The following is a 21,749-nucleotide window of genomic DNA, read 5'->3' as shown; positions in this document are numbered from 1 at the left end:
GTAGTATCCATATTTCATAGCATTTTGAGCTGGAATGAAGGCCTGTAGATTTATGAATGATGAAAGGCATGCCCAGAGAAGGTGAGTAGCTTGCTCCTGTTTCCAAGGCCAGTGGCAGAGATGAAAGCAAACCCAGATACCCTGACTCTTGATTAGGGCTTTCTTTTTTATCTTTCTGTGTCTAGGGTTGCCAGATCTAGCAAAAACAACAAAACAAAACAACAGAATGCCAGTTAGATTTTGAAGTTCAGGTAAACAAATATTTTTTATTATAAGTATATTCCATGGCCATTAGTTAAAGAAAAGCACACCTATATGAAGAACAGATTAGAAAAAACAAATGTACATGGGATATCTGATACGTAATTATGCATCCTGGCAAGCTGTTTTTATAAGCACTGAGAACTTGCCTTTACAAGGGAAAAATGGCACTTTGGGGAAGTGAGGTTGTTGATTTTTTTAAAAGTTGTTTTATAATAAAAATTATGAACACATCTAAGGTCCCCATATGCCCATCACCCAAATTTAGCAATTGTCAAGAAATAGCCATATTTGTTTCATGTATTTTTTTTCTTTTGCAGAAGTGGTTTAATGTAAATCTGACATCCTGTCACTTTACCCATATATGCTATGCATCTCTAAAACCAATACTATTTTCTTACGCTGCCATACTGCCATGATTCCACCTCACAAAACTGGCAGTAATCCTTTGGAATCTTCAAATACACAATCCATAATCATATTTCTCTGATTGTCTCAAAAAATATCTTTTTACAATTGCATTCAGTACCCAAAGTCCATCCATTATATAGTTGTTATGTCTCTTAAAGTATCTTTAGTGTTATTTTTAATGGCAAAAATGAAGCGATGAAGAAAGGCATTGGTTGATGTCATGGGGAAGTTTTATTAAGTTCAAAGCAAGCTATTTGATTGCTCTTATATTGGTGACATAAAGACCAAAAGAGTTTTTGAAAATAGCGCTGTCATAAATGATTATTTATGAGCTAATTAACTATGGTGGTTCTATTACTTTGTTTATACTAGATGAAAAAGAAAGTGGAGAAAGAGAGGTTTCTTTGTTTCGTTTTTTAGCTGGTTTTGTGTGTGTGTGTGTGCGTGTGCAAGTGTGTGTGCCAAAGCTGCTTCACATGTAAAATGAGAATAATAATATAATAATCCTTACTTCCCAAATTGTGATGGTCAAATGAGAAGTTGTCTGAGAAAGCTGTGCTTGGCTGTATCATAGTGTTTCTCCAACTGGACTGTGCTTCTGAGTCATCTCAGGGCTTTAAAAATAGTTTCTCTGGTTCTTCCCAGATCTACTGAATGAGGATGTTCCCATGAGGGACTCAGGAAAACATTTTAAATAACCTCTCAGGGTAATCCTGATGATGATCAAATTTGGGGATCAGCTACTTTACCACCATGGACCTCGATTGCTTTATCTATTGAGTCGTGAATAATGATATTTCCCAGGGCTAATGGCACACCACGGAACTGTGGGATGGACACCAGATGAAGTGAATAAACGCTAAATGCTTCCTTAACACCTTAGTCATGATCAGCATTATCAATGCAGGTGATCCTTAGCCATAGGTTGGATACTTGACTTTGGGATGGATTAGAATTCCTCAGCTCACTTTGTCCCCTGACAACATCTAGTATAGTCCCTGATACATAGAGTGCAGTTTATATTGGAGAAATGAACACATTACTGAGAAGTTAGATCAAGGACTCTTCCGATTATCAATCCACAGACAATACAGGAAACTGGTAGGCTATCACTGCTGTCTAATTTAGGAGGGGTCCAAACTTAGACGAGAATGACCTAGAGAATAGGATTCATGCTCAATAGAATATATCTTCCAAAGCCTCACCTCTCTTTGTACACAGTTTTTGCTTTTTGTGAAACCCCCGCCCCTTCCAACCAAAACTGCTTTTGAGGAAAGAATGAGACTGATAGCACATTCATAGAAATGAGGAAATAGTAAAAAGGGCTTTGCCTTCCAGGAACATTCACATTTCAGCAAAGCCCCAAGCCTCTAGACAAAGGGCTGTTCCAATGGTGGGAGAGATGTTCAGTAGAGAGAGGACTTCCCAACACCCTTGATGTCACCCCATGTAGGTGGGTACCTTCTAGCAAAGGGACATGCTGGGTGCCTGCTGTGCCAGTTGGCTGGGAATGCTAAGGGTCAGACTTTCTTGAAGGGATCCTTATCAGTAGGGATGCTGGCTCTTGCTGATGGACTGTGGAGCTGCTTCCTTTGCCATCTCCCTGTGGGCAATGTTTCCCTGAAATGGGCCTCTTGGTTATCCCAGATCAAGAATTGTGCTGTGGGAATCTTATCAGAAGATTTTGAACTACAGCTCTTCCTCAAAATGTGGAGCCTGAAGCACTCAGTTGTGTGCACAAGTAGCAGTGATGATGGCTCATACTTGAGAAGATACTGTAATTCAGCCAGGAGAATATCACTTGAGGAAGAAGACGAGATAACATACTTTCATGTGATAGAGCAAGGAAGCCCTTTATCTTATTATGTGTCCAGAGGTATGAATACGAGGGGACATTGTTTACCCACTGATAATTGACTCTATGACAGTGAAGTTTTCTGGGACCTTATTTTAGAAAAATAGTAAGCGTGGGTCTCACTCTTCTAGTGCCTGATTACACACACACACACACACACACACACACACACACACACACACCCCTTGGGCCAGGCTAAGAAAACCTCATGGAAATGCAACACTAAAGAGTTCCCTGGGAGGTTTTCAAATTTAATCTTACCAGGCAAGCACTTTGGTGACAATAAAGCAGATGGAAGCTTTCTGATGGACGTCTGCATGGCCTATGTGAGTGTTACATGAGATGGGCATAATGTACAAGTGGTTAGAGGAAGGTGGTATGAGGTGAAGGGATTATTTTCTGGTGCATTTCAGTTCACTTTGGGGTTATGGATTTAAGAAGGCTGGCTAATGCTGATGTCCAGGGTTGTTCCTTTTGGAGTCTTACTATTGTATCTTGAAAGTAATTTTGGGTGGTTTTACCACTAAGGCACGACTAGGGTAGTCTATAGTACATGAAGTTGACTAGAGAGTCATCTTCTGAGAAGCTTGGTTTATGTGAAGGGTGTTAATCAGAAAGAAGAGGGCTGGTCATTCATGGAAAAAGAAAGCAGGCAAGTCTGAGAATCATGCGTTTGCAGTGTTTATCCAGGCATTGTCAGTGGAGAGAGAATCTCAGCTAATGGACTTCCTGTATCCTGATCTCATTCACAAGACCACAGGGAGGAAGTGAACCAGTGAACCTTAAGTTAAAGCATGTTCTTGACCATTCTGGTCCTCAATGGCAAGAAGAAAGAAGTTGCCATAACTCCTAAGGGTGACACCCATCTCTATTACACAAGAAACCTCTTATCTTAGTATCTTAGTTTCCCCAGGAATTTTTCTAGCAGGCTGAGCAGGGTGCTCTGAGCAGAATCCTAATCACTGGAATATTCCGATCTTTTTTTTTTTTTTTTTAACTTGACTGGTATCTGAAAGAGCCCTGCTATGAGGAGTAGCAGGCTGAATAATAGAGGGATTTACAGATCCAGTGAGACCTGCTCACTTGACAGATGAGGTGACTGTGGCAGGAGGGAGACGCTGGACTTGTTCAGGGTCATTTCATTAGTCACTAGTTGAGCCTGACCCAGGAGCCTGGCCCCCTGTGCCATACTTTCTTGAAAGTGACTATCTGGTGACAATAGCAAATGCTACTTCTACCCAGGAAGGCACTGCAGGACATGTTTATATTTCCTTTTACAAAGAATCATGAGTTATTTACAACTTTATTTTTGGTTATAAAAGCAGTGTATATCTATAAAATAAATTTGTAAAAGATACATAAGCACAAGAAAAGGGAAAAAAGTATGTAACTGTACCAATAAAATCATTTTTAACATCTTGGTATAGTTCCTTACTCCTCATTCTTATTTTTGTTGAAAATCAAGATCATGTGGCACATACTGTTTTGAACTTGATTTTTTTTAATGTAACTTTGTTGTCATCTACTTTTTCCTACATTATTGAATATTTTCTAAGATAAAGAATTCAGTGATAAAGGAGGTATGTGTTTTTCTTTTCGGCATTGAAAAATTATCCTGTGTGGCAAGTTGTCTTGTATTTAAAAAGTGGAGACAAATGAAGGCAAAAATAAAATGGTGGCAAGTCCATTCCTACTGGCTTCACACATGTTGATGATAGCTGTGTAGGGAGAGCCACGAAACTTGACATAAAGGATGAATATCAGACTCCAGGTTGGAGCTGTGGATAGTCTAGAGAGAGGCAAGAGCACATGGCTATTCCGCAGCCCTCTGTGCTAGGACCGGAACTAGTTACTCCCCCATGGACATCTGGTCAGTGATTTTTTTTCAGTTGTTTGAAGGTTGTAGGAGATGCTTTCACCAGGCCTGAGGACTTCTGTCTGTGGTGTGGGCATTTGGGAGGCAAATGAGAGCTGCGGATGATAGTTGCTTTTTTGTCCAGAAAAGCCACGAGGATGCCTTAGAGAACAGAGGGATTTGTGGGGCTTAAATGACAGTTACCTGTGTGCCCCTCAGCCACCTTGACCATCTAGTTGTTCTGCTGCCAGGTCTGTAAACGGGCTGGTGTTTTTTCCATTCAGTCTCTGAAAACTCTCAGTTGAAGGCACTCAGTTCTCTCTGTGGCAAATTATGCCAGTGATGCCTAAACTGGACTGGGACATATTTCCAGAAACAGAGTCCAAATTCTGTCTCTATCTGGTGTAAATCTAGGGTGGTTGCTACTGAACACAGTCTTGAAATCAGATATCTGCTGGGAAGCCCCTTGTGTTTAGCTTAGCTGATGAGCCCATGCTGAGGGCTTTTTAGTATGCACGCCCCTGGGTCAAGGTGGGGAGTGGAGAAGGAAGGACAAGCAAGGCAAGGCAAGAGGAAAAGCCTAGAAATTGGGAAAGGTCACTTGTGGCAGAAACTTTGAGCTCTCTGCTCCTTCACCCTCTTTTCTGTTAATATCTGCTCTCAAAGCAGCTTGTAATATCTCTGTTTTCATAGAAACATGAAATGTTAGCATAGGAGGAGCCCTTAGAGCCAATCAAGTTCAATGCCTAATTTTATAGATGAGAAAATTGAAGTCTGGAGAGGTTAAATGGAATGAGCAAAGTCAAATAGTAGAGTTAGGATTCGAACCTGACTCTCAATCCAGGCATCTGTGCACTGCAAGCTGCCTCTACATGCAATATTACTTTGCATTAGTATTTAGCATTGTATTTATATTTTCAGATTTATCTATAATGGAGGAGGAATTGCTTAGTCCTGTACTAACAGAAGTTAGAATCAGGCAACTCAAAATCTGCAGCTAACAATAAAATTTCATGACATATTATTAAGTGAGAAAAGCATCAGGGAATGGAGCATAGTATGCTGTAGTTTATATATAAAAGGAAGTGTGTCTATATGATAATTATACATATCCATTCATACATATACACATGAATACATGTCAGTTAAAGCTTTGGAGATATTTGTAAGAAACCTAACACAATGGTCGCCTCTGGAAAAATGGCCTGGGGTCCTGGAGGGCAGCGGCATAGGAAGGAGACATATTTTTCACTCTGTACACTTTGAGTTTCACTGTAGGCATGTATTGACTATTCAACAAAATAAACATAAAAAGCATTTAAAGATAAACGAAACTACTTCTGGTCAAGATGGAGGCATAGGTAAACACACTTTGCCTTCTCGTGTGATGAAGAGAGAATTACAACTAAACCTCAAAACAAATAATACCTAGAACTGTCAAAAAATCAAGCTGTAATGAAGTCGAACAACCAAGGATTTAAAGAAGCCACATTCATCCAGACATGTACGAGGGGCAGAGACATGGAGATAGGTGGAGAGGTGAAGAGACATGGTGTGGTGTGGAGAGGCAGTGGCAGTGGCAAAATGGTCTGTCCCACCTTCATGTGTGGGGGATAAAAATGGGGAGGGATACCTTAAGAGAAAACAATCACAGCTCCAGGCCAGACCATACAGCCCAGGGTGCCAGCGCCAGGAAGATAAATCCCCATGACTTCTAGCTACAGGGTGGCGGAAGAAACTGCTGGATTTTCAGGAGATGCCACTTAAAGGGCCCGCACAATCTTAGAACATAAGCAAACATACTACCCACTCTGGGATTCAGCACCAGGGCAACAGCTAGAAATGTGCCAGTCACATATGAGGAGTGGGTGAAGTGACTGGAAACAGGGCAGGTGCTGGGCAAATCTCTAGAAGCCAGACGGCAGCACTGTCCCCTCTTTGAGGTCTCCCTCCACAGAGAGCCACAAAGTAGTGAAGTGGGTTGCCCTACCCTGGTGATTACCAAGGGCTCCACCCCACACAATTTAAAGGTGCTTTTTCTACAATAGGCCATGCTACTAAGACAGGGAGTCAAAGCAGCTTTACCTAATACACAAAAACAAACACAGGGAAGCTGCCAAATTGAGGAGACAAAGAAAAATGACCCAAGTGAAGGAACAGAACAGAACCCCAGGAAAAGAACTAAACCAAATGAGGATAACCACCTATCATATGAAGAGTTCAAAACATTGGTGATCAGGGTGCTCAAAGAACTCACTGAGTACGGCAACAACATAAAGGAATAAATGAAGGTTACACTAAGTGAAATAAAGAAAAATCTAGAGGGAACCAACAGTGAAGGGGAGGAAGCTGAGATTCAAATAAATGATTTTGAACAAAAGGAAGAAATAAGCATTCAACCAGAAAAGCAAGAAGAAACAAGAATTAAAAACCAAAACCAAAACAAAAAAAATCCAAGGATATTATAAGAATCCTCTGGGACATCTCCAAACGTGCCAAAACCAAATCATAGGGATGCCAGAAGTAGAAGAGGAAGAGCAAGAAATCGAAAACTTACATGAAAAAGTAATGAAAGAAAACTTCCCTAATTTGGTGAAGGAAATAGACATATAAGCCCAGGAAGCACAGAGAGTTCCAAACAAGCTAGACCCAAAGAGGACCACACCAAGACACATCATAATTAAAATGCCAAAGTTTAAAGATAAAAAGAGAATCTTAAAAGCAGCAAGAGAAGAGAGTTACCTATAAAAAAGTTCCTATAAGACTATCAGCTTCAAAAGAAGGGACTGGCAAGAAATATTCAAAGTGATGAAAAACGAGGACCTACAACTAAGATGATCCTATCCAGCAAAGCTATCATTTAGAATGGAAGGGCAGATAAAGTACAGTATTCCCTCACTTATCACAGGTATTATGTTCTAGACACCCCCTTACCCCCGCGATAGGTGAAAGTCCGTGAAGTAGGAACCTTACATTTATTTTAGTATTTACATATATTTTAAGGCTTTATAAACCCTTCCCACACACTTATAAACCATTCCCAGTTCCTTATTAACCTTTCCCATTCCCTTAGTAACATTTTCCACACTTTTATAAACACTACTTACGTTCTTAAACATATTCTACACTCTTAAACCTACATAACTTTAACAACATACTTATACAGTCCTGCAAAATCCCGCGATATAGTGAAAAATCTGTGATAAATAATTAAATATAATATTTTTAAAAATCCTGCGATACATTGAGACCGTGATAAGTGAACCGCGATATAGAGGGGGACTACTGTATTTCCCAGACAAGGTAAAGTTAAAGGAGTTCAGCATCACCAAGACCTTATTATATGACATGTTAAAGGCACTTATTTAGGAAAAAGATCAAAACAATGAGTATTAAAATAGCTACAAATTCACAACTATCAACAGCTGAATCTAAAAAAACAAACTAAGCAAACAACCAGAATAGGAACAGAATCATACATATGGAGATCATTTGGAGGGTTACCAACTGGGAGTGGGAAGGGACAGAATGGGGGAAAAGGTGCAGGGATTAAGAAGCATAATTGATAGGAACAAAATAGACATGGGGATGCTAAGAATAGTATTGGAAATGGAGAAGACAAAGAACTTATGTGCATGACCCATGGACATGAATTAAGTTGTGGGGGGGGGGTTGCTGGAGGGAAGGGGGTACCAGGTGGAAGAAGGAAGAGGGGGAAAAATTGGGACAACTGTAATAGCATAATTAATAAAATATATTTAAAAATAAAAACATTTAAAGATCACATGTGAGCTCACATAAGGAAGAGAAAAAATGCTTTCTGGGAGTTTCTGGAAGTCCTCTTGGAGGAAGTGGCATTAGAGCTGGACTCTGGGATACATAGATCTTTAGCAGGAAGAATCAGAGCAGGGAAGATTATATTTCAGGAGGTGAGAACAGCACACTTAGGGTTATTGAGTCGGGAAAGGCAGGGAGGGTTTGGGGAATGTTACATCTGGAGAGATTGCGGCAGTGGTTAGGTGAAGTGCAGTCAGGGGAGAGGAGAAAGGTAGTGAGAAAAGACGGCTGGAGGGAGGTTATTTTATACTTAACAAGGAGTAAAGAACTTTTTACAAATTGGTCCTGGTGTCCTTTTCCAAGGTCACTTCCCACCTGTGCTTTATAGCCACAAAAGCCAACTCTCAAGCTTCCAAATACACAGACCTTTCCCACATGCACACCTGAGCACCGACCTCTTCCTCTGTCTGAATTCAGTCCATCACTCCCATGTTCTTTCCCTCCTTAAAGATCTGTTTCAAATGGCACTCTCCTCCTCCCTGACCCCTCTCAAAGATATGAGCACTCTGTCCTCAGTGTTCTCTTGGCATTTTGCACTTGCCTTTATTATAGCACTTGTCCATTTAAATTTTAACTTCTTTTGTGGGATGAAGCCGAATGTGAGGTCATTTGTATGCAGAACGTTGCTGCTTTTCTAAGTTAGAATTTTATTCTCTTAGGTCCCAGATATATGGGACCTCATTATGATGAAGGATAGCTATGCCTTCTGCCTCTGCGTGGCTGTCAAATTGTCTCTTCCCATGAAGTCATTCCTTCTGATAGGGAAAAAAAGTGAGGGTCAGAGACATTATTAACTAAGTAAGAAAAAACTTTTAAACCTCTAGGCTTAGTCTAAACTACAATAACTTTCTTTTTATTGTCTTTTGTCCCCACTGGGCTCTTTAAAAGCAGGTCTGGCTTCAAGTCAATTAAAAGCAGATATCCTGACTTTTTTTTCAGACTTCTGTGAATTTGGAACTTAATGTTCATGGAATATTACATATTCATAAGCAACGAATTAAACAGTTAAAAAAAGAATTTCGCTCTGGAGTGGTCTTCTCAGTTTCTCCCAGTTTCTGTAAGTCCTTGATCAGAAGCTGAGCATCTCAGGAGATATTTAATCTCACTGCTGTGTATCATATCTGCGATATAATCAATATAGAAAGTACATGAATCTATATTCCAAAAGAGGATTTTAAAAACCTAACGAAGGGTGTACAAACTTGTGTTTTTAGGTTATTCCTTTCTGTTCTTTTTCTCTCTTAGATAGTTTAGGGAGTAACTGCAGTCCCCCTAGTGTGGTTTTATCAGTAGAGGGACACATATAAGATGAGCTGAGAATTCACAGCGAGCCTGGATTTGCCCACCATTGCACAGAGACACCTTGCCTCTGCCTGGACCAATGTCTAACCAGACCAGGCTTGTATATTTATTTTTCTACACAAATGGGATCCTTTACCAAATTATTCAGCTGCTTGCCTTTTTTCATTTGCTAATATGTGATGGGTACCCTTCTTGCTCAATACATATAGGCTGACTTGATTGTTTTTAGTGCTGCATTGGACTCTACCAGATGGATATGGCAGAATTAACTTAACCATTGCCTCTTGATGGACCATTCGGTTACCCCCAGTTCTTTTTTCTTGCTGTTATGAATAATGCAGCAATGGGGACTCTTGCACATATATTTTGACTACTTGTATAGGTATGACAGGACACTGTGTTTAAAAATTGAAATGGCTGGGCTAAAAAGTATATACTTAAAAAAATTAATAGCTACTGGACAGAGCATACCAAGGGCAGGGTGGTAGAAAGGGTCCACCCTGGTATGTGCAATAAGGAAGTACATTATCTGTCAAGGATTTAAAAACAATATAAAACCAATATGGGTCTGCTTTTTATTGTCGCCATGTGCTGGCAGTAATAAAATCAGAGTAAATTCTTAGTGGTGACTTCAGGGGCAGATTGCAGTTCCCACCCCTGTGGCACTAGGACCATATTCCTGAACTTAAATAGTAGATTAGAAAGAAAGAATAATAGCATAATGATTATAGAGACTATAGAACAGAACTTGATTTATTCCAATTCTGTTATTCTATGTGACCTTTTGTGTTTAAATTAAACACAGTGAAGCAGAGTGCAAACTGCAAAGTAATATTTTGATGGATAAATGAAAGTTTTAGTTCATGCATGAAATATTTTACTGCATTTGAAAAATACTTTTAAAATTGAAATTTGACTCTGGGTGACAAATACACTAAGTGGGCAGCTGGGTTCAGTCAAAGTGCAAAGATGGCGCGCTTCGCACATCTCCCAGTGATGTGTGAGGATGTCTGCTTAAGGGAGATGTCTTCAAATGTTAGAAACCAGGTCTGGAATAAGAAAGAAATCACCCACCTGCTGAAAAATGTCTTTCCAGTTCCAGGCTTTATTTTAGGAGTGTGCCTTCATCTGTTTGGGCTTCTGTAACAGAATGTCACAGATCGAGTGACTTATAAACAACAGAAATGTATTTCTCACAGTCCCAGAGGCTGGGAAATTCAAGATTATGGCCCGTGTAAATTTGATGCATAGTGAGGACTCAATTTCTGAGTCACAGATGGTGCATTTTCACTGTATCCTCTTATGGAAGGTGTTAGGAGATCTTTAGGGTCTCTTTTATAAGGACACTAACTTCATTCCTGAGGGCTCCACACTCAGACCTAGTCACCTGCCAAAGACCCTTTAGAGTTGGTTTTAACATATGAATTTCAGGGACATGCAGACATTCAGATCATAGCATTTACTTAGTTTCATCAAGGTTGCAAAGGTAGGCAGGCTTCCCCCAAATGAAAGCCAGTGGGAAGAGAGGTACCGATGACATTACTAATGGGCTTGGAGATCTGATTGCTGGGGTTCAAACCCCAGCAGCTCTCCTCACTAGCTATCATCTGGGAGAGTTATTTTAATTCTCTGTACCTTAGTTTTCCCATCTGTAAAATGAGGAAATGATGATACTAACCACATAGTGTTGTAATGATTAATGAGCTCTCATAAGAACTTCAGACAGTGTCTAGCCAATGGTCATCCATATCTACTAAGGGTCAGACAGTCCACTAGGCATGACCTCACAAATCCTACAAACTATGCATCATTATCCACATTTTGCAGTCCTGGTTATGTGACTTGCTCAAGGTTATACTGCTCATCAGCAGTGAAGGTGAGCATCTAACTGAGAGCCCAACACCACAACCTGGGCTCTTTGCAAATGATGGAATATTGGCAATTTTATGCATTGAACCTGAAACCAAATCACCTCACTCTATTCAGTGCTCTGGGCTAAATATCTGCAACCAAATACCTTGACTTTTACAACTTAAGCAGTCTGTAAATTAAGGCTGTGTCTTAATTCTAGAGAATGTTAGAGAGCTTCATGATTGCCCCTGAAGAGAGCTTATCTCTCTCTCAAAGGAAGTTGGTGAGAGAGAGAACCTCTGTTGGAAAAGTATTTTTATATTAAAGCTGGGAGCTACCTTTTGAGTCAAAAGTCTCCAATGTGGAATATCTACCTAAGCTATCTCTATGTGCTTTATATTTAAAATATTAAGGAAATCAAGTACAGGATGTAAAAGGTAGACGTAATGTACAGTATTTGAAAAAACCCTGAGTAGATGGAAAGAGTGCTGACTCAGCCGAACCTCAAGCCAGCCCCTGGTAGCCAAACCACTTCTTCCCCCCGGGGGAAATGAGTGAGTTGAACCAGATGACCTTTCAGGCTTCTCATCATGGTGTTTCTTTCCAGCCAGGGAGACCTGCTGTTTTACATTCTGTTTGGGGGTTGGTTCTCAAGGATGGGGGAGTGCCAGGAATTTGGGGAATTCCCAGGATATGAACTACATATAGAAAAAGTTGCAACATATATTTTTAACTAACAAGGGATTAATATCCTTAATCTTTAAGCAGATTTTTAAAAATCATAAGAAAATGATGATCACCTTGCTAGAAAAGTAGGTAGAACGGCTGACTTACAAAATAAAAAATTTAAGCGGTCAATAAAAAGATGAATTTTAATTTTCACTAGTCATTAATGAAATGCAAGTGGAAACAGATCAAGTGGGCAAATATTATACCCAATGCTAGCTGGTAGTGTGATGAAATGAATACTCTTGTACACTTCTTATGAAGTATGAATTGGTCCAGCTTTTTCATCTCTTTTGTTCCAGTAATTGCACTCCTATCTATTTACACTAAAGGAATAACCATATATTTATACACATTGTTTAAAAAATATTCACTTAGTGTGATTATGTAATTAGAAACAATTTAAATGTCCAACAATAGGCAATTGATTAAATAAATAATGCTGCATTCATATAATGAAATATTACTCAGTCATTAAAATTATATTTGAAGAATCAATGATACAGGAAATATTTATGATGTAAATGTTAAATAAAAAAGCGAGATGCCGAACAATATATAAAGTGTGGTATTAACTTTGAAAAGAAAATGACTCACTGAAAAGAAGAAACAGGAAAAGGTATACTAATATCTTACAGCTTTTGGTTCTAGGTGGTAGTTGGTTTTTTCCTTTAGGTCCTTTTGATAGTTCAGTGTTTTCAAAATGTTCGTTAGTGTGCATGTATTACTTTTATAATAATAACTTTAAAAAAGGTGTATAGAAACGGTCCAGAGAAAATGAGGAGAGTCATTAACCAGAGTGGGAAGAACATCTTCAGTCTAATCGGATCAGTCAATAGGCGAGGGAATGTTGTTCCCCACCAATGACTTGAATATGTTGTATTGAGTGATGATAGTGGTGGTGGTTCTGGCAGGGGGGCACGGGGAGGGGCAGACCCTGGGATGGGGGGGGTGTCCACCGAGACACCAGGCAGATTTCAGATTTCACCGTAAATAAAGATGAGGCAGGGAGCTGCTTTAAGCCTCAGGAGAAAACTTCAAATCCTAAAGCAGAAACTCCCCACTGCCTCTTCACCTTGTCAGACAGAAAAGACTCAGAGAGCAGAGGTTCTTTCTCACTCTCAGAGTTACTTTGATTTGTGATCTGGTTTTGTGCTTGTAATACGTTTTCACTCCTGAGTTTCTTTTCTTTTAACTTTCCATTATGACTTTTTGCTCTTTTGCAAAGAGCTACTTCTTCTGCAGGATAGGGGCAAGGAGAGCCAAGAAAAGTTAGTGAAGGTAATTATACCAGTTAGGAACTTAAGAGTGAAGGTAATTTCAAGAATATACTTTACACCTTTTACATGTAGGGTTCTCCTTTCCCCCACCTCTAGGGAGTTAATTGCTCCCTCTTCCGGGTGTTATAGTACTGGTTCTAACAACATCATCATAGCAGTTACTGTTTGTGAGGGCCTATTGAGTCCAGACACTGTTTGGACACACGCTAGTTCTAATAATCTCACAGTGACCCTTCAAGGTGAATAATAAGAGCAAATACTTGTATAGTACTCAGTCTGTGCCAGGCACCTCTGTATGGGCTTTACGTACTAACCCATTTAATCCTGCACAACAAACTTGTACGATAGGTACTATCATTATTTCCTTTTTACAGTTGAAAAAACTGAGATTTAGTAACTTTCATGAGATCACACAGCAGTCGTTAGTGGGGTTGGGGTTGGGGTGGGGGGGCAGTATGGTTCCAGAGTCCGTACTTTTAATCACTATGCTATGCTGCCTCTATTGACAAAGGACTGAACTTCAGAGGCGTTAAGCAATGTAACCAAGGCCACACAGTAAGTAATGGACACTGGAGCCAAACGCAAACTGCCTGACCCCAGAGTCTGTGTTTTCTCTTGTACTCTGAATTGCCTCCCTTTAGACAGCTGGAGTTGTCAAACTTTCTACCTAAAGGGCCAGATAGTAAATATTTTAGGCTTTGTGGGCCACAGAGTCTCTGTTTTGAGTTGTAGCAAGAAAGCAGCCATAGACAATACATAAATGAAAGAGCATGGCTGTGTTCCAATAAAATTTATTTTATGGACACTGAAATCTGAGTTTCATAGAATACTCACAGGTCACAAAATATTATTCTTTTGATTTTTTTCAACCATTAAAAAAGTAAAGACTATTTTTAAGTCATGGGCCACGCAGAAACAGATGGTGGGTTTGGCCATGGGTGAGCCATAGTTTGTCAACCTTGCCTATGGCATCATTAGATCATTAGGCATGTATCTGCCTCTTTGCTCTCTGTCCTCCATCAGTTCAGCTTGAGCCCCAAACATGCCTATCCAACTGAGAAGATATGAGTCCCTTGGTAAATAAAATTCACATGCCTTAGAAAGAAGTTCAGAGACTTTGTGACCTTTTTTGAGCATGCTTCATGGGGGTCCCCCTTTACCCTTTAGTACCCAACTACCTCCCTTCCCTTCTGGTGGTTGTTCGTATCTATGAGTTTCAGTTTTATATTTCACACATGAGTGAAATCATATGGTTCTTAGCTTTTCCTGACTGACTTATTTCAGTTAGCATGATATTTTTAAGGTCCATCCATGTTGTTGCAAATGGCAGTATTTCATCTTATGGCTGTGTAGTTAGTATTACATTGTATATTTGTACCACATCTTCTTTATCTGGTCCTCTATCGAAGGACACTTTGGTTGTTTCCACATGTTGGCCACCATAAATAAAACTGCAATGAACACAGGGGTGCATTTATCTTTGTGAATAAATTTTTTCAAATTTTTCGGGTAGATACTCAGAGGAGGGATTGCTGGGTCATAGGGTAACCCTATTCTTATTTTTTTTGAGGAACCTCTATACCATTTTCCATGGTGACTGAGTCAGTTTACATTCCCACCAGCTGGGAAGGAGAGTTCCTCTTTCTCCACAACCTCTGCAACACTTGTTCTTACTTGTCTTGTGGATAACAGCCATTCTAACAGGTGTGGGGCAATGTCTCACAGTTTTGATTTGCATTTCCCTAATAGCTAGTGAGACTGAGAATCTTTTCATATATCCGTTGGCCATTCATACATCTTCTTGGGAGAAGTGTCGTTTTAGGTCCTCTGCCCATTTTTTAATTGAATTGTTTGTTTGCTTGGGGTTGAGTTGTATGCGTTTTTTATTATGTATTTTGGATATTAACCCCTTATTGGAGCTGTTGTTTGCAAAAGCTTTTCCCTTTTGGTTGTTGCCTTTTTGTTTTGTTGGGGATTTCTTTTGCTCTGCAGAAGCTTTTTAGTTTGATATAATCCTGTTCTCATTTACTTTTGCCCTTACTTCTGTTGCCTTTGGGGTCAAATTCATAAAATTTTCTCTAAGACTAAGGCCCATAAATTTAGTACCTATGTTTTCTTCCATGTAACTTATTGTTTCAGATCTTATATTTAGACCTTTGATCCATTTTGAATTAATTTGTGTACATGGGGACAAACCATGGGTTCATATTTTTGAAAAAAAGAAAACAGCTGGGGATTCTACCAACATTTTGAAGTAAGCTACCTCATAAAGTCCAGGTAACCTAAAACCTGCAATAATAATTATTAGGTAATAATAGTCATAATTTCAGCTACATTTTTTATTGTGCTCTGTTGTTCTGAAGGGACTTTCTTACAGAACAAACAAGAGAATATTTCCAAATGTACAAAGTCTTATAAAAGTCCAAGTGCAGATTATTGCCATATTGTTATTATTTCCACCTGAATCTTAGAAACACCCTGTGAGGAAGGTAGGGCAGGTTTTATTCCAAGCTCACAGATGAGGGCTAAACACAAGAGGACCAACCATTTCAGTGTGATGTATGGCAACACAGTGGGGGCACAGTGGGTCAGGCGGTCAAATAAGATTCTCAAGAAGAGGTGAGAGTTGAGGGGTGAGTGAAAGGCAGTCTTTCCAGGCAAATAGAGAAGCTCAGAGGGTGACTGGAGAGTGGGTATCTGTTAGCTGGGATGAAAAGTTGAGGCTAAAGTGACACCAGGATCTCCTGCTGGACAGTCCTCAGCTCTCCAAAAGGTGAAATGGACCAAGAGGCTCATCTGTACGCCCTCTCTTTCTTCTGCCTTTGTCGTTTCTCTGTAGTGGACAGAAGCACCCGACACCTTTGCCTGTGCGAGATGCGGCTTGCTTCCCATCCTCTCGCTGTGTATGCCATGGGGGCCTGTTGAAGGCATCCTTTCTGTGAAAATGGTGAAAAGAGCAGAAAGGGAAGAGAAACAAGTTATTGAGACCTGACCTGAGAGGTTCTGGGATGGAAGGTTCCTTAATTCCAGTCTGCATTAAGTCCCAAAAGGGTCACTCAGTGGTCACTCACTCACAGCGCTGTCTGCAGTCCCTCTCAGTAACTCTTCTGTATTGAGAGATGTATAATTGAGGAACTCCCATCAGTTAGCCACTTGTAAAATACCCCTGAAAACCCACTTCTATTTTTAACATGGCAACTCTTTTAGGGAGGATTTCTCCCTTTAGGAGAAATTCCCCCGAAGTCAAGCTCATCAACCTTCCACACTGATGATGTGACCCACAGAGGCTCCACCTTGGGCACAAGTGATGCACCATCTGAAGATGATTTATCATGTCTATGTAGGGTATTGCTCTAATCTGGACCAGAGCTCCTCCCCTGCCCTCCTCTCCCAGCTCCGTATTTAGCTATCTGCTGAAGGCTATGCATATCATCAAAATTTATCATCCGCCCTTACTGATACAAAATAATGCAGAAGCTTATGTTCTTGCAGTTACTGTGACAGGCAATAAAGTCTTCTCCTTTGGCTTAGGTTAAAAATTTATTTATTTATTTATTTATTTTTAGAGAGAGGGAAAGCAGGGGAGAAAAAGATAAAGACAAACATATTTGTGTGAGAGAAACATTGATTGGCTGCCTCTTGCACATGTCCCAACCAGGGACGGAATCCACAGCCCCGGCATATGCCCTAACCAGTAATCAAACCAGTGATCTTTCGCTTTGCCGGGCGACTCCCAACCAACTGAGCCACACGGGTCAGGGCTGGCTTTGGTTTTAATAGAACCACAGAGAATGCTAATCTTGTTTAACCACCTTACTGTTTGGGAAACCAAGGCCCTGAGAGCTGACTTGAGGTGCCTCTTTGTTCACATTGCATATTTATTTTTACACTGCAAGAATAACCCCCCACCGCTTTTGTAGTCAAAACTGGGTATAAGACACACAAAGTATCCTTTGCCAGAAAAATCCTCTTTAGTGCTACTTCAAATTCCCCACTTATCATTAATAATTGTTTATCATTATATTTAGTAATTTTTATCAAACAGTGATATTAAGAATAAGGACTACTTATTATGTGTTTGCTATGTGTTGACTATGTACAAACAGTATGTTTATATTATGCACTGTGCTAAGGATTTTATACAGCTAAGCACGCTTAATACTCTCAACAACTCAGTGCTGTAGGTATTATTATGGTGACTTTACAGAGGGAGAACTGAGGCTTAGGGAGGCTAAGAAAGTCTTCAAAGATCGTCACACAGGTAGTTGTGCACATAGTTAGTCAGGAAATTTGGCTTTTACTCAATCTATTGGAAAGATATTACTTAGTAACCAAAATTCTGGAACATGTACATTTTTCCAAGTTCTGGTCCTGCTACCCTGGGGTTAAAATAAAGCTAAAAAGTATCTTAAGAGGTCTTAGCTTTGAGCTAAGTAACAAGGGGATTACACGTGCATATACAGTGTTTAAGTCATCTGTAAGTCTAAGGACCTAAAGTTTGAGGCCTCTTGGAGGCCCCAGGAAGACCTTGCTCAAAGATCTGGTGACAAAGAGATGTCCAACACCATAATGCATCAGAGTGGCCTAATGGGCGTCTCCAGATAGAATCCAGCTGAACATTTGACATGCTGGCCTCTATGCTATGGGCTTTTAGTATTTGGTTTTTTTAATAAATAGTAGTGGAAATACATAACACAGTGGCTCTCTAATGCCACGTGCCAGGTTCTGTGCTAAGTCAGACTCTCCACATGCTGAGTCCTTATAATAGTTAGAAAAAAATGTTCTTTTCCTGTTTCATATTAAAAAACAAATGAACAAACAAAAAACAAGACTCAGGTTAAGTAACTTAGCTAAAGACACCCAGCTCTCATGTGGTTAAAAAAATGAATACATGAAAACCATATAAATTATTTATTTGATTAGCTCATTTGTGAAGGCTATTATATCTAATTAAATAAAGCATGTGGTTTGACAATAATAAAAATGGCTTGGAAGTGAATGTCAGGAGTTAGATGAATGATTTTTAAAAATTGAAGCAGACCTGTAGGTCTGCTTTACATTGCTTTCTGTGTGACGTGTGAGGAAGATTTACCAGTCAGGCAGTTTATAAGCCCAGATTATATGGATAACTTTTACTCTGGATTTTGGTTGGAAGACCTTTCCTTTGTCTGAGGCTGGGTCGGCCTTGTGATGATATCCCTTGGCAAGCAGGACACTTTCTCCATAGCTGATCTCATTGTCTGGAACTCTCTCACACGCAGTGAATGAGACTTTATTTGACTCTTTCATGGAGTTCGGATCCTGTCATACTTATGCAGTCCTGTTTAAGTGACAGGCACTGCATGTGGTTACTTGTAAGCAAGTTATTTTGATTAACCAGGGGCCTAGCAGAGCTTCTGATATAGAGGTAGCTATCCAAAAATGTTAAAAGAAAGAAATAATTTAATCTTCACAACATCTCTGAGAAGCAGTTCCTAAATTTATCATAATCTTGCAGACATGCAAAACGAGGCTTGGAGACTCAGTACCGCATGCACAAAGCCATGCTGTGGTATAAGTATTGGAGTCTGATCACCGATGCAGAAACACCAAGGACGGTGCCCTTTCTGTTATATCAGTAGCCACTTTTGGGAAAAAAACCTCAAGGGAAAAAACAGCAAATTTTTAGAGTTCGAGTAATTTCTTTTCTCTGACCTCACCATAAATTCCCCCATAATCCAAGGACTGACTGGCTAATTAATCAATAAATGAAAGGAAGTGCTTCTAATATGGGTGGCTCATTCCATTTCTCTTCCTTGCAGAGCCCAGAGGGGACTGGGATCCACTAGAAACTGAAGACAGAGCGCTGCCGGCTGCCTTCCCTACTTTGTGGAGCGGAAGCCAGAGAGAACTGTTTGACAACGTCTCATTCACATAGCAGGTTGCTATTGAGGTCTTTTTCATGTTGTGATCAGAGCAGTTGCTTGTGTTTTTATCACTAGGCTGATTTTCTAGATAAAATCAGCTTCTGCTTCTCGGCTGGGTGGAGTTGTGGGTGCACGAGCTGGGGGATAAGAGGTCCAAGCTTTCTTCGCTGCGGAGCAGCGGGTTAGATGAGCGGGGTGGGACAGTGCACTGAGGTGGGCCCCGCGTCCAATCAGCTTGCCCATGAGGCAATGCCCAGGCATCAGAAAAGGAAAAAGACTCAATTGTCCCTCTCCTCTTTCTGTTCCAGCTGAAGATCAGGCCTTGGAGCATTTCAAAGTAGATTGAGGTCTCTCTCGGATGGACGGAGAGAGGTAACATTTGGCAAACCGCTGCCAGAGGTCCTGAGAACACAAACCCGTCGGTTTTCATTCCCTGTGTTGAATGGCAGTTGCTTCAGCCATCTGGGGATTCTGACTTTGTGACTAGGACTCCAGGCAGGGACGATGCTGAGTTCCATCAAGTGTGTGCTGGTGGGAGACAGTGCTGTGGGGAAGACCTCCCTGCTGGTGCGCTTCACCTCAGAGACCTTCCCAGAGGCCTACAAGCCCACGGTGTATGAGAACACAGGCGTGGACGTCTTCATGGATGGAGTCCAGATCAGCCTGGGTCTCTGGGACACAGCCGGCAATGATGCCTTCAGAAGCATCCGTCCCCTGTCCTACCAGCAGGCCGACGTGGTACTGATGTGCTACTCTGTGGCCAACCATACCTCTTTCCTGAACCTGAAGAACAAGTGGATTGGTGAAGTCAGGAGCCACTTGCCCTGTGCCCCGGTGCTGGTGGTGGCCACCCAGACTGACCAGAGGGAGATGGGGCCCCACAGGGCCTCTTGCATCAGTGCCATCGAGGGGAAGAGACTGGCCCAGGATGTGCGAGCAAAGGGCTACCTGGAGTGCTCAGCCCTCAGCAATCGGGGGGTTCAGCAGGTGTTTGAGTGTGCTGTCCGCACTGCCGTCAACCAAGCCCGGAGACGCAACAGAAGGAAGCTCTTCTCCATTAATGAGTGCAAGATCCTCTAACCTCCGGGAGACTCCAACCAACACTCATTTACTCACCCCAGAGACTAACATGGACAGTGAGAGCAGGCAAACCAGCTGGGGTCGATGCTCTTTCTGGGTATGTCCTGAGCAGTGTTTCCTTCTGGATATAGTTTGTTGATGGGACTTGGCCCCTGGATGGTTTTAGTAAGTACAGTCTGCAAACGAACTCGTCCAGCCCAACTAGAAGATCCCCTGGGAAGCTATAATAAATATTCCATCTCCAATTAAAAAACTAAAATGGTCTCTATAATTTTGGATAATGAAGTGAGTTTTCCAAAGAATTCCATATTTAAAGACACATTTTATTTAAAGGATAACAAAATGTAGAGCTCTTGTATATAATTAATTTTCATGCTTGGGAAGTCTTCTCCTACATACTCACAAACACACACTGCTGTGTGTGTGAAACAATCTTACACAACTCTGCCATATGTTTGTAGTGTTATTTTCACCTGAACTAGTAATTTTGTCGAAGCCACTTGCCTGTGAGATTTTACTAGGTAAACGAATTTTAAAAGAACCATCTACCGATCCTTACTATTAACTTTTCATCTGGCTATTATTCAGTTTGTATATAAAATATGTTCGATAACATGATACTGTAATACTGCCTAATGATTTAAAACAGGTATCAGTCTACCTTTCTGTAATTATAAGAAAAGCACTTCTTATTTACAATACTACCTTTCATCCAAAGGACTCCAATTATGCACTAAGTATTCCTCTTTCACTTTCCAAAACAGGCTGAAGGAAAACCTTTCAGTAGAGAAGCAGACTGCTCCAAGTAATAGCAGCAGAGCTTGGAACAGAATTTAAAAAATCTCACTTTCCTTTTGGGAACTGCTGCACTTCCAGAGTTTTCTGACCCTGGTTCCAATCTGATTGTGGGCCTTGTGAACGGGAGCCAGCTCAACATTCTGTATGACAATAATCAGAATTTGTTATTAGAGCTCTTAACTAAGCTGGCATGGCAACATAATTTATTAATTTTAGGGTCTAATCAGAATAATTAGTAAGGTGTCTATGTGCATGGGTGTGTGTGTAAGGAAAGTAAGGTAGAATTTATAGCTTTTACTCTTTCATGAATATGAAACACCTGAGTAAAAAAAAATTACAAATTCCAAGCACAGGGAGCAAGAAACTGTATAATAATTTTTTGTATAATTAAATGTTATCAGGGAAAATACTGAATGAATAGGGACCCCTCCAACCCCGTTCTATCTAATAGCTTAAAAGCAATGGCATTGTTCATTTGTTCAAGTTGAGGACAGAATTCTACATGACTTGAGGAGGAAATTGTGAAGGCTAGCACCCAGGTGTACCCTTTACTCGCCTAATCAAATAAAACTGAGAACTACTCTGAA

The 21,749-nt window shown here is 40.5% G+C and overlaps 1 protein-coding gene across 3 annotated transcripts in view; it reads left to right on the top strand.

Moving 5' to 3' along the window:
* RHOH (ras homolog family member H) overlaps positions 1-21,749 on the top strand; it is a 43,204-nt gene extending 21,455 nt beyond the window's left edge. For all 3 annotated transcript variants that reach the window (XM_090266964.1, XM_090266962.1, XM_090266963.1), the window contains exons 3-4: positions 19,180-19,298; positions 19,593-21,749. In XM_090266964.1, the coding sequence (XP_090123090.1) occupies positions 19,789-20,364 (576 nt within the window). In that variant the 5' untranslated portion in view covers positions 19,180-19,298; positions 19,593-19,788 and the 3' untranslated portion in view covers positions 20,365-21,749. The remainder of the gene's footprint in view (positions 1-19,179; positions 19,299-19,592) is intronic.

The sequence above is a fragment of the Furipterus horrens genome, unplaced genomic scaffold (genome assembly GCF_987537825.1).
Source record: "Furipterus horrens unplaced genomic scaffold, mFurHor1.1.pri manual_scaffold_2, whole genome shotgun sequence".
Taxonomy (NCBI): Eukaryota; Metazoa; Chordata; class Mammalia; order Chiroptera; family Furipteridae; genus Furipterus; species Furipterus horrens.
The sequence above is the reverse complement of the archived record's forward strand: the minus strand, read 5'-3'. Positions and strand labels throughout refer to the sequence as shown.